This window comes from Antedon mediterranea, chromosome 10 (assembly GCF_964355755.1).
Source record: "Antedon mediterranea chromosome 10, ecAntMedi1.1, whole genome shotgun sequence".
In the NCBI taxonomy this organism is placed as follows: domain Eukaryota; kingdom Metazoa; phylum Echinodermata; class Crinoidea; order Comatulida; family Antedonidae; genus Antedon; species Antedon mediterranea.
Genome location: NC_092679.1, coordinates 639,766 through 655,617, shown reverse-complemented (window position 1 = coordinate 655,617; position 15,852 = coordinate 639,766). Strand labels below are relative to the sequence as shown.

General features: G+C 33.3%; 1 protein-coding gene and 1 long non-coding RNA gene across 3 annotated transcripts in view; both read left to right on the top strand.

Annotated features, from left to right (window-relative positions):
- LOC140060730 (arginine-hydroxylase NDUFAF5, mitochondrial-like) overlaps nucleotides 1-15,852 on the top strand; it is a 57,215-nt gene that overhangs the window by 17,856 nt on the left and 23,507 nt on the right. For both annotated transcript variants that reach the window (XM_072107066.1, XM_072107065.1), the window contains exons 6-8: nucleotides 6,588-6,694; nucleotides 13,956-13,995; nucleotides 15,598-15,708. In XM_072107066.1, the coding sequence (XP_071963167.1) occupies nucleotides 6,588-6,694; nucleotides 13,956-13,995; nucleotides 15,598-15,708 (258 nt within the window). The remainder of the gene's footprint in view (nucleotides 1-6,587; nucleotides 6,695-13,955; nucleotides 13,996-15,597; nucleotides 15,709-15,852) is intronic.
- Nucleotides 7,230-8,139, top strand: LOC140060731 (uncharacterized). Its single transcript, XR_011847359.1, has 2 exons — nucleotides 7,230-7,590; nucleotides 8,065-8,139. It is a non-coding gene; the product is annotated as an uncharacterized lncRNA (long non-coding RNA).

Here is a 15,852-nt window from a genome sequence, read left to right as displayed (position 1 = left end):
AGGTCCCAGCTGCTGGATCCAAAAACATCTGGGAAAAAAGAGTCTATGAGGGCTCACGGTTGAACGATTTTGGATTGTCGCCCTTTGATTAGTTGACACGAATCAACAGAATGTGGAAGAATTTTCTCACTTGTACCACCGTGAAGTCACGTTGTCTCTAGAGGGTATTCAGTTGCATGCCTACAGGTTGAGGTCACACACACAGCACATTAAAGTTCATATTTTAATTAGTAGATTAATATAATTGTTGGATAGGTACACATGCCTTCTTTCAAATGCTGTTGAAAATTAGCAGGAATATCAATTATTCAATGAAATACAACCAGATTACTAACACCCAACAAAATGGGCATGATGTGATTTATAATTAAATAGCTATGTTAGATTTTGTGTATTTTTGCGATTAACCAACATATTTTTATTTTGTTACAGTCAATTTCCATGGTAACAAAACATATTTTCTATAAATTATTAATATATCTGAAGAAAGAACAATGATTAATTTTAAAATGTTGAGCGGCATTTTTTATAAGAAATATGTATGAAGCAAACTTAAATAAATACTGTATATATGTTAAATAGTAAAAATTAGCCTATTGAGCACGATTATAAAAAAAAAATTACGGATAGTGGTTACTACAGTAAAGTGGATAACAGTACTAAATACCATGAAGTGAGCCCTCTATGAAGATGAATATTCCTGATGTGATGCCGTACTGTTGTCCATGTCTCACTTTTCTCCGTGAAAAATATTGGTCTTTCAAAATAGTGTTTCAATTCAAGATTCTTTATTCATCATCATATAAATACATACTTGATATGTGGTTTACTGGGTATAAAATTCAAAACAAGATAATAAATACAGCTACATACAAAACAAACATGACATAAAAAGTGAAAAATAAAAACAGTACAACAAGTAACAGACAATTGGTTGAATAGAAAAATATATACTATTTGTGCTATCAGTATGAAAATAATTACTAAATTTAGTTACTGTAATAATTAAGTCCTACACAGTTAAAAAAAATAAAATATTATAAATAAGATATGTTGCAGTTCATTTGTCGATAATGATTCTATAAAATAGTCTATCTATGAAAATTGGTATTAAAGAGTCTTTACTTTCAATTGAGTGAATCACAAAAAAATGGTTACCTTCCAATTATTTAAAACCCTGAATTCATTTCAAATATTATACTACCAATTATACACAAATAATTTAATGATATTGAACATTTTGTATTATTGGTGGTTTCTGTAATTAATATTCACACTATTTCCTTTAATATACGATTTTAAAAGATGTTGCGATGAATTATTGACTTTCAATTTGTAACTTAATACTATCATTTTTACAATACTATTATGAAATAGTTATATACGTCCATGAGACAATGGTATGTAATTATAGAAAGAGTGCGACAAACCCTTTGACTGACCGTGTGACAAGGTTAATGTAAGACTGTACCGTTACGCTGAAAATGCACGGATTATCCTTCAAATAGTAATAATTCAAAGGCTGTATTAACTATTAGTATCATACTCAAAATAAGGGAAACACTTATTATCATAATATTAAATTATCTAAGTGAATAAAGGGATATATTTTTGATATCACTTAAGTGTTTTTTATGCTAATATTGTAGGTAAACATCACAGGCACACAGGCAATTCTAAACCACTGATATACTGAAATTTAATTAATTAATTTGAAAGGATAAAGATGAGGAAATCTGTTGAATGAGAAAAGTCACTCCAATTGAGATTCAAACCCAGAACTTAGATGTCCTAACCATTAGACCACTGGGGCTTTCATGTTATTGTTGAAATTTGATTGGCGTGTAGAAAAAGTATTACTATTCAACATCGGTGGTTATAAACTAAATATTAGTGTATTGTACTAATACTATTGAGCTACTACTAGATACTTTTTCTTGTTATTAAGTTTAGTATATATCAATATATTTTCAGATACATAGAGAATATTGGTAACTTTTGTTTGTAGAATTTCCCAGTTGAAACTGGTATTCTATAGAATATCAAATAAATGTTATTTAAAAGGATTGAGAGAGATATGATGCACTCAGCACAAGACCCAGGGGAGGATAAGCTTATTTATTTGCACTTAGTGAGAGTTTCATAGAAATCCTCTAGGCCTAGATATTTTTTGAAAACTAGCAGGAAAAAATCGTAACGGCTATTGCTTAAAAAACGTAATTATACTAGGCCTAAAAACAGTCGATTCTCCCAATACTTGACACCACTAGACTGACTTATGTCTGGTATTCCGAATGCGTTTTCAATGTTAAAAAACATCTTATTTTTTAATGAAATATTGTAATAGTTTATGAAAGAATATTAATGTGAACTTGAATGTTGAATGTAATGTTTTTTTACCTTGAAATATGAAAGAAAATTACCGTAATAATTTATTGAAAAAGCATTTTTAATGATCTGGAATTGATTTTTATTAACAACAGTACAAAATGATGTATTTTAGTTAAATCAAGTTTTTTTCGTATTACTAAAAGCTTCTAATTATCCAAAATTGTTTATTAATATTAAGCATACGTAAAATGATTATAAGTTTTCTTTTAAATCATATAATACTGCGAATCAAGTTTTTAATTTAAGTGTTTATTGTACATCATATCCTTGTGTTTGTTTTTGTCTCCCTCGGGCTAGCTAACAACCTGTTAGTCGCCATCACTCCTTTTCACCACGTAAGAGAAAATGTCGTCCAAACTTGTATGGATTATCGTACCGGCTCAGTATCGCTGCTGGGACCACCATCGAACGTAAATCCATTTCGGTCTCCCCAGGAGAGCAGTCGTGTTGTTAATTCGTTCGTTGTGACTCGTCAAACGGCGTTGAGTAAGCTTCATTTTATATGCACTAAATGCTGTGACAGCATTTAGTCATTATGATAGAGTGAGCTTTGCGGATTTTGCGTTTTTAATCCTTCTACTAAAACGTTAATGACTTGTTATAGAAATGGGCAAACCACTTTTGCTTCATTATCAAGCTCTAATAGTCTATTACAGTTTTTCATTTTTGGCTTGTTTCCTATAATTCATTTAACATCCAAAGTGGAAATTATGACACGATATTTTAACTAAAATATTTGCCTATTATTTCAAGAGTTCTTGGTTCAACTCTTCATAAGTTGTAATAGTATGCAGCTTGGGTGAACATTCTCAGATCAACAGTGGGAATTTTATAAAGTATTCCATAAGAATTTATACTAAAGTTTAAACTTCCATATATCTCTGATTGGCTAGTTTATTAAGTGGGTTATACCATTCATAAATAGGGATATCTTTAGTTTGTTGATTTTCTTACTCCAATGTGAGTACAGTAATGTGTATTGTATTCCACATGGACCTTTAAAATGTAACCAGTCATGGTACCGATTCAATTAATAGATTTATTTATAATAAATATATATATAGGTTACTTAAGTTATCTAGGTCATCGTTTTAATAAAACTAGTAAAAGGATACCATTGTTATCTATTTATTAGTTTAAAACTAATAACAATCTTGTTTTCATTAATATTGATAGTGGATAATAATTTAAAAGTAGAAGCCTTAGGCAAAGTCGTTCTTAATTACCTGGTCATTTGAGAACCAGTCGATTTCATTTCATTAATAAATGAATATTTTGTAGGTGATATGATTCAGATTAGATTACAGAGTACACAATGCAAATCCTTTTTGAATTTTTTAAATTATCCTAAATAATCTCCTTAATCTTGTATCATTTCTAAATCAAAAGATAAATAGATTTTTTTCAGATGTATAACAGTAGAAAAATAGTTTTTTTGGCTGGAGTATACCTCCGCTTAGGGTGTGTTTGTTTGTCTGTTAGCAGGATAATGTCAAAACTAAAAGATGGATCAAATTTAAACCACAGATAAATATGTGGTCACTGAAGACTCCATTTTTTTAGGCAATCTGGACCCCAATTCTATCTAGATCACTTTTTATTATTTTACTAAACTACAAGATAGATCTTGACTACATTTAAAACACATCATCATTGAATACTCCATTTTGGAGTCAATCCAGACCAGGATCCAATTCTGGACCACTTTTTAAAAACTATTTTTAGGTTGTACGTCAAAGACTTGATCAGGATTCTTGATCCTTTTTCTTTTCTTTCTTAAGATGGCAAAGGTTGCAACTCTGATCTGCTTGCTCTTGTTTTCTTTATGTCATCACTAATATTTATAGGTCAAAGTTGACAACAAAATCTTATTTGCAAGGAATTTTTGTTTGGTAATATCTGTAGCTATTCCAATTAAGCTCCGTAACATTTTGATGTAGTAAACATTAAAATCAATCAATCAATCAAGATAGAAGATCATGAAATTAATTGAAATTGGAATGCATTTTGCAGGTTAGCTTTTAAAACCATGTTATTAATTGAATAGAAATAATCTGTTGCAGCATTCATCTGCTGTAGACATTGTTATGTGTGCTGACCGCTTCTATGGCTCTTTCTCGCTAGTCTACTGGTCTGTCAGTAATGATTTGATTGATGCATTTTTCTTTTTTAAATATTTATGCCTCCTATGCAATTTAAATCAATTATAAAACACATTTTTTTACACTCCAATATTTGGAAGTTTGTATTTTTTGACTCGTTATTCTGATCTTTTCTTTTTGAAAATTAAATTGAAACCAGAATCATGTTGCAGCCTAATTTTTACTGAAACTACAATCAGTTTCTCATTTAGTGATAGTTCGTGGTTGATTATGTAATTATTTCATTATCCACTCGTAGAGTCGGATGCTCGCGGCATTCATTGACCTTCTAAGGTGAGGTCAATTTAAGACCGCGATTGCATTTTTATAAACCATGTTCTCTTGGTCAATAGAAACAGGCCCTGTATGTTCTTGGTCTACAACTTTAAAAAAAATACTTATTTGCAAATTTAAGTAGTGATATTTATTTGACATCATCTTAAAGCTCTGTCTACACTATCAAACTAGTTTGACAAAAAAAGTGTATTATGGTAGTGATATGACATCAACATGTCCATATATGGGCACATCACATTTTATTTTGTCACATGAAGTTTGAGAGTGTTACACAAGGCTTAAGTTTGAGAGTGTTAAACAAGGCTTAAGTTAGAGAGTGTTACACAAGGCTTAAGTTAGAGAGTGTTACACAAGGCTTAAGTTAGAGAGTGTTACACAAGGCTTAAGTTTGAGAGTGTTACACAAGGCTTAGTTAGAGAGTGTTACACAAGGCTTAAGTTAGAGAGTGTTACACAAGGCTTAAGTTTGAGAGTGTTACACAAGGCTTAAGTTAGAGAGTGTTACACAAGGCTTAAGTTTGAGAGTGTTACACAAGGCTTAAGTTTGAGAGTGTTACACAAGGCTTAAGTTTGAGAGTGTTACACAAGGCTTAAGTTTGAGAGTGTTACACAAGGCTTAAGTTAGAGAGTGTTACACAAGGCTTAAGTTAGAGAGTGTTACACAAGGCTTAAGTTTGAGAGTGTTACACAAGGCTTAAGTTTGAGAGTGTTACACAAGGCTTAAGTTAGAGAGTGTTACACAAGGCTTAAGTTTGAGAGTGTTACACAAGGCTTAAGTTTGAGAGTGTTACACAAGGCTTAAGTTTGAGAGTGTTACACAAGGCTTAAGTTTGAGAGTGTTACACAAGGCTTAAGTTTGAGAGTGTTACACAAGGCTTAAGTTTGAGAGTGTTACACAAGGCTTAAGTTTGAGAGTGTTACACAAGGCTTAAGTTTGAGAGTGTTACACAAGGCTTAAGTTTGAGAGTGTTACACAAGGCTTAAGTTTGAGAGTGTTACACAAGGCTTAAGTTTGAGAGTGTTACACAAGGCTTAAGTTTGAGAGTGTTACACAAGGCTTAAGTTTGAGAGTGTTACACAAGGCTTAAGTTTGAGAGTGTTACACAAGGCTTAAGTTTGAGAGTGTTACACAAGGCTTAAGTTTGAGAGTGTTACACAAGGCTTAAGTTTGAGAGTGTTACACAAGGCTTAAGTTTGAGAGTGTTACACAAGGCTTAAGTTTGAGAGTGTTACACAAGGCTTAAGTTTGAGAGTGTTACACAAGGCTTAAGTTAGAGAGTGTTACACAAGGCTTAAGTTTGAGAGTGTTACACAAGGCTTAAGTTTGAGAGTGTTACACAAGGCTTAAGTTTGAGAGTGTTACACAAGGCTTAAGTTTGAGAGTGTTACACAAGGCTTAAGTTTGAGAGTGTTACACAAGGCTTAAGTTAGAGAGTGTTACACAAGGCTTAAGTTTGAGAGTGTTACACAAGGCTTAAGTTTGAGAGTGTTACACAAGGCTTAAGTTTGAGAGTGTTACACAAGGCTTAAGTTTGAGAGTGTTACACAAGGCTTAAGTTTGAGAGTGTTACACAAGGCTTAAGTTTGAGAGTGTTACACAAGGCTTAAGTTTGAGAGTGTTACACAAGGCTTAAGTTTGAGAGTGTTACACAAGGCTTAAGTTTGAGAGTGTTACACAAGGCTTAAGTTTGAGAGTGTTACACAAGGCTTAAGTTTGAGAGTGTTACACAAGGCTTAAGTTTTGCGTTTTATTTTGTAGACTCAAAGTTTCATCTGTGAAGATGTGAAGACGATTAAAGTTCAAGCAGATGAGGAATTCATTCCATTTCAGCAAAACTCACTAGATCTTGTTATTAGTAATCTCAGGTATGTTTTATATTATATTTCGGTTCTGTCTATTGATTGGTTGAAAGAGCATAACATCGCATCAATCTACTAAAGCTCTGTCTACACTATCAAACTAGTTTGACAAAAAAAGTGTGATGTGATGGTTTTGATATGCCAAAATATGGTAGTGATATGACATCATCATGTCAATATATAGGCATTCCGGATTTCACATGAACAATACAAACAAGAAGATAACATACTAGACCTGGGGAACTCCAATAGCAAACTCAGTCGTAATATACTAGACACTGGGGAACTCCAATAGCGAACTCAGTCGTAATATACTAGACACTGGGGAACTCCAATAGCGAACTCAGTCGTAATATACTAGACCTGGGGAACTCCAATAGCGAACTCAGTCGTAACATACTAGACCTGGGGAACTCCAATAGCGAACTCAGTCGTAACATACTAGACCTGGGGAACTCCAATAGCGAACTCAGTCGTAACATACTAGACCTGGGGAACTCCAATAGCGAACTCAGTCGTAATATACTAGACCTGGGGAACCACACTCAATTCACCAGGGACAAAAAGTAGTGAGCCCTCTATCGGCAGCGAATCGTTTTTGCACACGAGACAGCGTTGACAATTACCCGGAAGCAACTTTGTTTTGAAAAGTAAATCTTAGGTTTTTGCAAACTGGCCAATTGGAACTTTTGGATTTATTTACTAATGAATAATTCATGAAAACCTTTGACAAGGCATCTACGAACCACGTGATATTGTTTTTTAATCGACGAACCCATTATATTTTTATGAAACAAGGGTGAATTACACCGATGTTTTTTAAACAATTTTAGGCTATTCGAATGTTAAAATTTCGTCTAATTTGTTGAGGCTGTAATAAAACAACGCAATTTTTTGAGAAGGTGGGTTTTATAGTTTCTGAATATTTGATTTTTCAATAGTAGTTAATAAAAAAATCTCGTTGGGGTTATTTTTTATTTTTTTTTAATGGCTGCTTAAACATGTGCCTTCTTGGGTATTTCACTATCGAAAATGGAACACATGGTTGTAGCTAAAATCATTTTTTACGCCATAAGATAAGAAATGTGGTTTTGTAAATTAATAAGGGAAACATATAATATATAGGAAAGCTGTTTTAAATCATAAAACTCTACAAAGCCTCTTTGTTTTATTTATAAATCAATATAGTCTAGGCCTAGTAGTACAGTAGGAGAGCCAGGCTTTAGCCTATAATAGTGGGGTAGTGCGTGCATTATTGGCGCGTGTTGATTGTCAGGCGCGTGTTGTTTATAGGCCTAACTAAGAAAATAAGAATAAATATACAAATATAATTAAATAATGATTATTATTAATTGAATGTTGTTGTTTTTTTACAGACCACAGAGGATTGTTCTACATACTTCAATACAAATAGCATTAAATCAACAACAATTTCTTATGAGTCATATTAATTTACTTCTGGCATATAATTTGAAAAAGCACTATTAATACTGTAATTATGGATATCTATAGATGTATTGCCAAAAAGACATTTATTTTGTAAAAACTTTAACTTATCCTAATTTACTTATTTAAAGGTTCAAGTGGCAGTTGGTTGTTGTGCAGTAGTTTAATAAAGTTTAAATGTACATTTCAAATTGGCAAATAAATAATGGTAATAGGCCTACTACAGTAATAGTAAATCTATTGAAGATTAGGCTTAGTACAAATGTTAGCTAAGTTGATGTAGAAAACTTGTCTGATTTTTAAGGTGAAATTTGTGATAATATTAAAAGTTAAAATGTTAATTGGTGTGTATTTGTATTTCATTTATTGCTCCATTATTATAATAAAAAGCAGGGAACTGCGAAATTTCATTTTAGCTCCGATAAAAAGTAAACATTTTCAGCATATACTTAAATCAATCATATGTTAGTGACAGGTGACATTATTAGATTTATTATGAGATTACTAGTAAGCCTACTAGTAGATTTAGCTCTATTCATAAAAATATGACATTATATACTGTACATTAATTAATTAGCCTAGGCCTAACTAATTGACTGATTTTTCAGTATTTTACCAAGTCAGCTGTTCAGGCATGCAGACAGTCCCCACTTCACACTAATCTTCATAATTTTAAGAAAAATGAAAGTTGAGCACTTTATTTTAAAATTTATAAGCCCATATTATAAGATTCTGCATCATCCACTTAACAAGAACTAAAATTGAGAGCACAGTGATGGAGCGCATCTTCCGTCGTTCTCGTCGCCTAAGGAAACGAGTATTCCAGCCCTGCCGTGTCTTCCTAGGCCTACGCGCACCGCACTTTCGCTCAAAATACACTATCTTCAACTCCTTATAGAATTTGTTTGAAAAATAACCCCAAGCTTATATTTGGAAATCTTTGAAAATGCATATAAGACTATATTATAGCGTTTTCAGAATTTCATTTAAAAATTGCAAATTAATGTTAGCTATTTTAACAAATTAGTTAGTTTTCACTTTTTTGTTTTCGCCGTATGACTCGCTTTGTTTACGTTTACACTTGGCTTAGACGTTTATCTTAGAATTCGAATAAATTAATCCATAATCAACTAAAATTGCTATTGTTGTGGTTTTTGTTTAATATAAATGTTCTTTATAAACAGAAATAAATCAAACAACAATATAATTTAATATAAACCCGTTAAAAGGGAAATTTAGACAGCCTATAAAACACGGAAGTCAGAACTCGCGTCGCTCGAAATGCTCGGTAACTTTCTATTTATAGCCAATCGAAAAAGGCTCCGGCTAACTTAAACAATGAAAACGGCTCTCGGAACACTTAATGTCCCATTTTCGCTGTTTGACGTGGATGTGGAACCCCAATAGCAAACTCAGTCGTAATATACTAGACCTGGGGAACTCCAATAGCGAACTCAGTCGTAACATACTAGACCTGGGGAACTCCAATATCGAACTCAATCGTAATATACTAGACCTGGGGAACTCCAATAGCGAACTCAGTCGTAATATACTAGACCTGGGGAACTCCAATAGCGAACTCAGTCGTAATATACTAGACCTGGGGAACTCCAATAGCGAACTCAGTCGTAATATACTAGACCTGGGGAACTCCAATAGCGAACTCAGTCGTAATATACTAGACCTGGGGAACTCCAATAGCAAACTCAGTCGTAACATACTAGACACTGGGGAACTCCAATAGCGAACTCAGTCGTAATATACTAGACACTGGGGAACTCCAATAGCGAACTCAGTCGTAATATACTAGACCTGGGGAACTCCAATAGCGAACTCAGTCGTAACATACTAGACCTGGGGAACTCCAATAGCGAACTCAGTCGTAACATACTAGACCTGGGGAACTCCAATAGCGAACTCAGTCGTAACATACTAGACCTGGGGAACTCCAATAGCGAACTCAGTCGTAATATACTAGACCTGGGGAACCCCAATAGCAAACTCAGTCGTAATATACTAGACCTGGGGAACTCCAATAGCGAACTCAGTCGTAACATACTAGACCTGGGGAACTCCAATATCGAACTCAATCGTAATATACTAGACCTGGGGAACTCCAATAGCGAACTCAGTCGTAATATACTAGACCTGGGGAACTCCAATAGCGAACTCAGTCGTAATATACTAGACCTGGGGAACTCCAATAGCGAACTCAGTCGTAATATACTAGACCTGGGGAACTCCAATAGCGAACTCAGTCGTAACATACTAGACCTGGGGAACTCCAATAGCAAACTCAGTCGTAATATACTAGACACTGGGGAACTCCAATAGCGAACTCAGTCGTAATATACTAGACACTGGGGAACTCCAATAGCGAACTCAGTCGTAATATACTAGACCTGGGGAACTCCAATAGCGAACTCAGTCGTAATATACTAGACCTGGGGAACTCTAATAGCAAACTCAGTCGTAATATACTAGACACTGGGGAACTCCAATAGCGAACTCAGTCGTAATATACTAGACACTGGGGAACTCCAATAGCGAACTCAGTCGTAATATACTAGACCTGGGGAACTCCAATAGCGAACTCAGTCGTAATATACTAGACCTGGGGAACTCCAATAGCGAACTCAGTCGTAACATACTAGACCTGGGGAACTCCAATAGCAAACTCAGTCGTAATATACTAGACACTGGGGAACTCCAATAGCGAACTCAGTCGTAATATACTAGACACTGGGGAACTCCAATAGCGAACTCAGTCGTAATATACTAGACCTGGGGAACTCCAATAGCGAACTCAGTCGTAATATACTAGACCTGGGGAACTCCAATAGCAAACTCAGTCGTAACATACTAGACACTGGGGAACTCCAATAGCGAACTCAGTCGTAATATACTAGACACTGGGGAACTCCAATAGCGAACTCAGTCGTAATATACTAGACCTGGGGAACTCCAATAGCGAACTCAGTCGTAACATACTAGACCTGGGGAACTCCAATAGCAAACTCAGTCGTAACATACTAGACCTGGGGAACTCCAATAGCAAACTCAGTCGTAACATACTAGACCTGGGGAACTCCAATAGCGAACTCGGTCGTAATATACTAGACACTGGGGAACTCCAATAGCGAACTCAGTCGTAATATACTAGACACTGGGGAACTCCAATAGCGAACTCAGTCGAAATAAACTAGACCTGGGGAACTCCAATAGCGAACTCAGTCGTAACATACTAGACACTGGGGAACTCCAATAGCGAACTCAGTCGTAATATACTAGACCTGGGGAACTCCAATAGCAAACTCAGTCGAAATAAACTAGACCTGGGGAACTCCAATAGCGAACTCAGTCGTAACATACTAGACCTGGGGAACTCCAATAGCGAACTCAGTCGTAATATACTAGACCTGGGGAACTCCAATAGCGAACTCAGTCGTAATATACTAGACACTGGGGAACTCCAATAGCAAACTCAGTCGTAATATACTAGACCTGGGGAACTCCAATAGCGAACTCAATCGTAATATACTAGACTAGAATGGTATATTATATTTCCTTAAAGTGTTATCACATGCAATACCAGTATTATTCATTTACACATTCACACAAAGGTTTCATTTAGGGCCTCACATGTGATACATATGTGACCCTGTATCAAATTATTTTCCTATGTAACAGTCCAAATTATAGATACAGAAGCATCTATCATCATTTTCATTGTAATCACAATTAGCCTTTTCCATCAATACTCATTTGTTATTATTTTGTGTGATTAAATGTCAAATGTCATATCTTTGACTAACATGTTCCAGTAATTTAAATTTAAAACTTTTACATGCACTAATGACTGAAACAGCCATTTAACAATAGATGTCATCCAACAATAAATCATCATTAATTGTAATACATCGTGATGGTAATTTCAGAAATTCATTTCTCTAGATAATAATTATATTTTTTAAATGTTCTAAAAGGCTATAAAAATAGACATCAACAACAAATCTATTAGTATTTTGATATTCAATGTTTTGTTTGATTATAATAACATAATGCAATATTTTTTAAAAGGGCAACAATTGCATTTGAAACATGTGTAACACATTTACTGATGTCGCCATTCTAATTCAAAACATTCTAAATTCTTTTTTTGGACAATGAGAGAATTGTGAATGTTATTTAGTAGATCATGTAAAATAAGTTTAAATTTAAATTACGAGTAAATGTGTTTTAGAGACTTTTTTAGATTGATAAAATCTAAGGGCGGATGGAAACATTATTTTTAAAAAAAGTAAAAATATGTCTTCCTAGAAGAAATTATTTAAGTATTATAATTGCACAAAATGTATTAATCCATAATTTGTTGATAATCCAACTAATAATTAATTAATAATATAATTAGTTTTATCTAATTAGCAAATCAATATTATCATAGAATACAGAATCCCTTTTTGCAAAACAATGTTTGTTGTAGGAATTTTGAAATTAAACAATCTATCATCATTTCCATTACTCTAATTGAAGTCTAAATACCAGCAATTATAAGTAAACTTTTTATAGGAAACTTCGCTATTTTAAAGCTTTAAATTGTAATTTCAGTCAACAAAACAAGATATTTGCTAGACTTGTTCCATTAGTTTGATAAACAGCAAAAATGCGATTTAAAAAAAATTTGCATATTTAATCTTTAAATTGTAATTTGAGATAAAAGACTACTTTATGTGAATTTAAGTACTTACTTTACTTTGCTCAGTTTTATTACACTGGCAAAAAAAAACAAGAAATGTTTTAAATGATTTGTATTGTATCTAAAACACAACAAATCACTTTACTAGATCAATTGTTTTTATCCTTTGGTTTGTAAGATCTTCATTATTCGGTTACTTACTTTTTTACTGGATTTATTACTTTGTTTACATTTATTTTTTGGTGATTTATTGCATCTATTATTAGGAATTGTTTCTAAACTATTATCAATTACATTCATGGATTTTAATTCATCCTATCTCATCATTTCCTTTTATAAAGAGGACCTTTAAAAATGAAGTGTACAGTTAGTGTGTAAAGGGTCTTTAACACTTGTTCTGACACGGTTCTATTCCTGCGGCCAAAAAATCAAGTCAATGTTTCGTTTTTCATGCAGCCATGCGCATATCGATTGGTGCATAGCCGCGTGGAGCGTCGTGAAAATGAAACACATGTTCGATTAGATTTTTTTGACGTTGGAAAGAACCGTGCCGGAACAGGTGTGAAAGACCGTTAACACAGTGTTCCGCCTAGCATAGCTCACATTGTCCCATAAATTGATCATGTGATAAAACGTCTCCAATGAGGCTCAAACCTACAACCTCTCGCGCCAACACCATTAGAACAAACACGCAACATGACCATTAGAACAAACACGGGACATGACCATTAGAACAAACACGCGACATGACCATTAGAAAACAGATGCTTCATAATAAAATGTAGTGCTCACATACCCTTTGGTTTCTTATCAACTTTCTATAATGAGAACCATTACAAATAAACTGTAACTGTTCACAATTTTTCTTGTTATAATATTATTAATTTATTACTATTTGATTTGTTTTTAATTTTATAATTAATGTTATGAAATGTATGCACAATTAATTTTAGATATGAATGCTGTCATAAGATTTAATTGCGGCTGGTTTTAGATTACGACAAAATGGAATAAATACTCAAATATGTTATAAGTCATATTATTCTTCTGTGTAGATTATGATAAGGTTGATTTATTTGAAGATTTTAATTTGAAAAACTTTTGAAGAATTTCTTTTTTTTTTAGTTTGCACTGGGTCAACAATCTACCAGGAACTCTCCATCAGGTAAGTACTTACTTATTACACACTATCACACTTTATGTGACATATATGGGCATGACGACATCATTTCACTATTTCAATATTTAAAGCATATTCACTACCATATTTGGGCAAATCACTTTAGTACACATCCAGGACTATGTGCGCACTATACACAAGACCAGTGTTTATTTAAGCCTGGTGTATGTTTTGCTGGCAATGTTTAAGGAGCATTATTAGTGAATGTGAACATCCATCAACATATGATGTTAATATACCAGGTTATCGTAATTAGCATATGAACAGGTGTCCTATGTTAATAAGATGTTTTACCCAATTACACATAAGCCAAGAGTACAAAGGTAGGGTAATTCAATCAGAAAGTAATAGTAATTAGATGATAAATTAACTGCAATTTTGATTGGCATCAAGTAAAAATTAATAATTTATGTAATTAGGCCTACTAGTAATCAAAGAAAATTTCACCTTTTGCAATATTTGAGTATTTGCAAAAAGCGTTAAATACTCTCTAACAAGAAAATCTGTACGCTTTCTATTATCCCTACCCTTTACATGATTACTATAATTTAACATAAGCAAGTTGTACAATGTAATTTAGTTGTGGCTTAACTTTGTGGTAACATGCTTGATTACCAGTTTTCTGTGTTCAAATCATTCAGTCCAATTTTTGTCTGTGCCATTTTTAGAGAGATCATAATTAATCTTGAGAAATGAAATAAGCTGTTTGAGGAGCTGTACTAAAATATAGCTGTTTTTCCCCATCCTTTAAGTATTCACATCCAAAGTACCTGATGTTTTTATTAAAATAGTAACGTATTAGATTGTAATGTTGTTTTGAGGTTTAAATACAGTTCAATGTTGATGAGAGAATGGAAAATAGAGAGTAGATACTATTTTGAAAATCTGGTTTTTTTTTGTGTTTTGCGATGTTTGTTTGGGATGTGAGAAGAAGGTGAATGATCTGGACAACCATTAGTGTACATCTCTTTGAAGATTACATTGTATTGAAAAAACATAGGAATCTGTAATTGTTTACACACAAGAGATGATATTATGGCAAATGTAATTAAAAACGTACAATAAACATCTAGCTACTCTTTTTATCCACTTAGTCTGACCATGTAATGGAGGAAAAAATAAATTTGCGAGCACAAATCGGAGTCACCGGAGCGGAAAACCATAACTTTGTAGCATAGGGGAAAATTGGATTACAATTGTTTATAAACATTAAACGATCTTGAGAGATCTCCTTTTATTTTTTCCTCCATGGTCTGACGTTCATTGCCCATACCATACATAGCCTTCCTTTACAACTTTTAACAGATTGAGAAACTCAACAGTTTTTTTTAGAACTAATATACGTGGTGTGCCGCAACCTTATTATTGATTTCGCCATGCAAACCTTCAAACAATATAATTACAGTAAAGAAGTGAACCGTACCCATGTGTTTAGATACCTTAATAAATCTGATAAACAGTTAACCTTATTCTAATTATATTTTATCCATCCCGTAATTGGCAAGTTTCTAACTGTTTTGGATGAGAAAGACAGATTATAATATATGAGTGGCAAAGAGGTCTTTTAAATACTATGAATTCTTCTAGATTTGCAACTGTTTAAAGAAGGATGGTGCCTTTATTGGGGTTATGTTTGGTGGCGACACACTCTTTGAATTAAGATGTTCATTACAATTAGCTGAACAAGAGAGAGAAGGGGTAAGTTGAGGAATTGATTGATCTGTAGAATTAATAATTATACATTATGTTTTGAAAGTCCCATTGGATGAATGTTATACTTGTTTACTATATTATGGAATATTTTTATTTTTAATTAATTTTTTTATTTCTTAATGTACAATT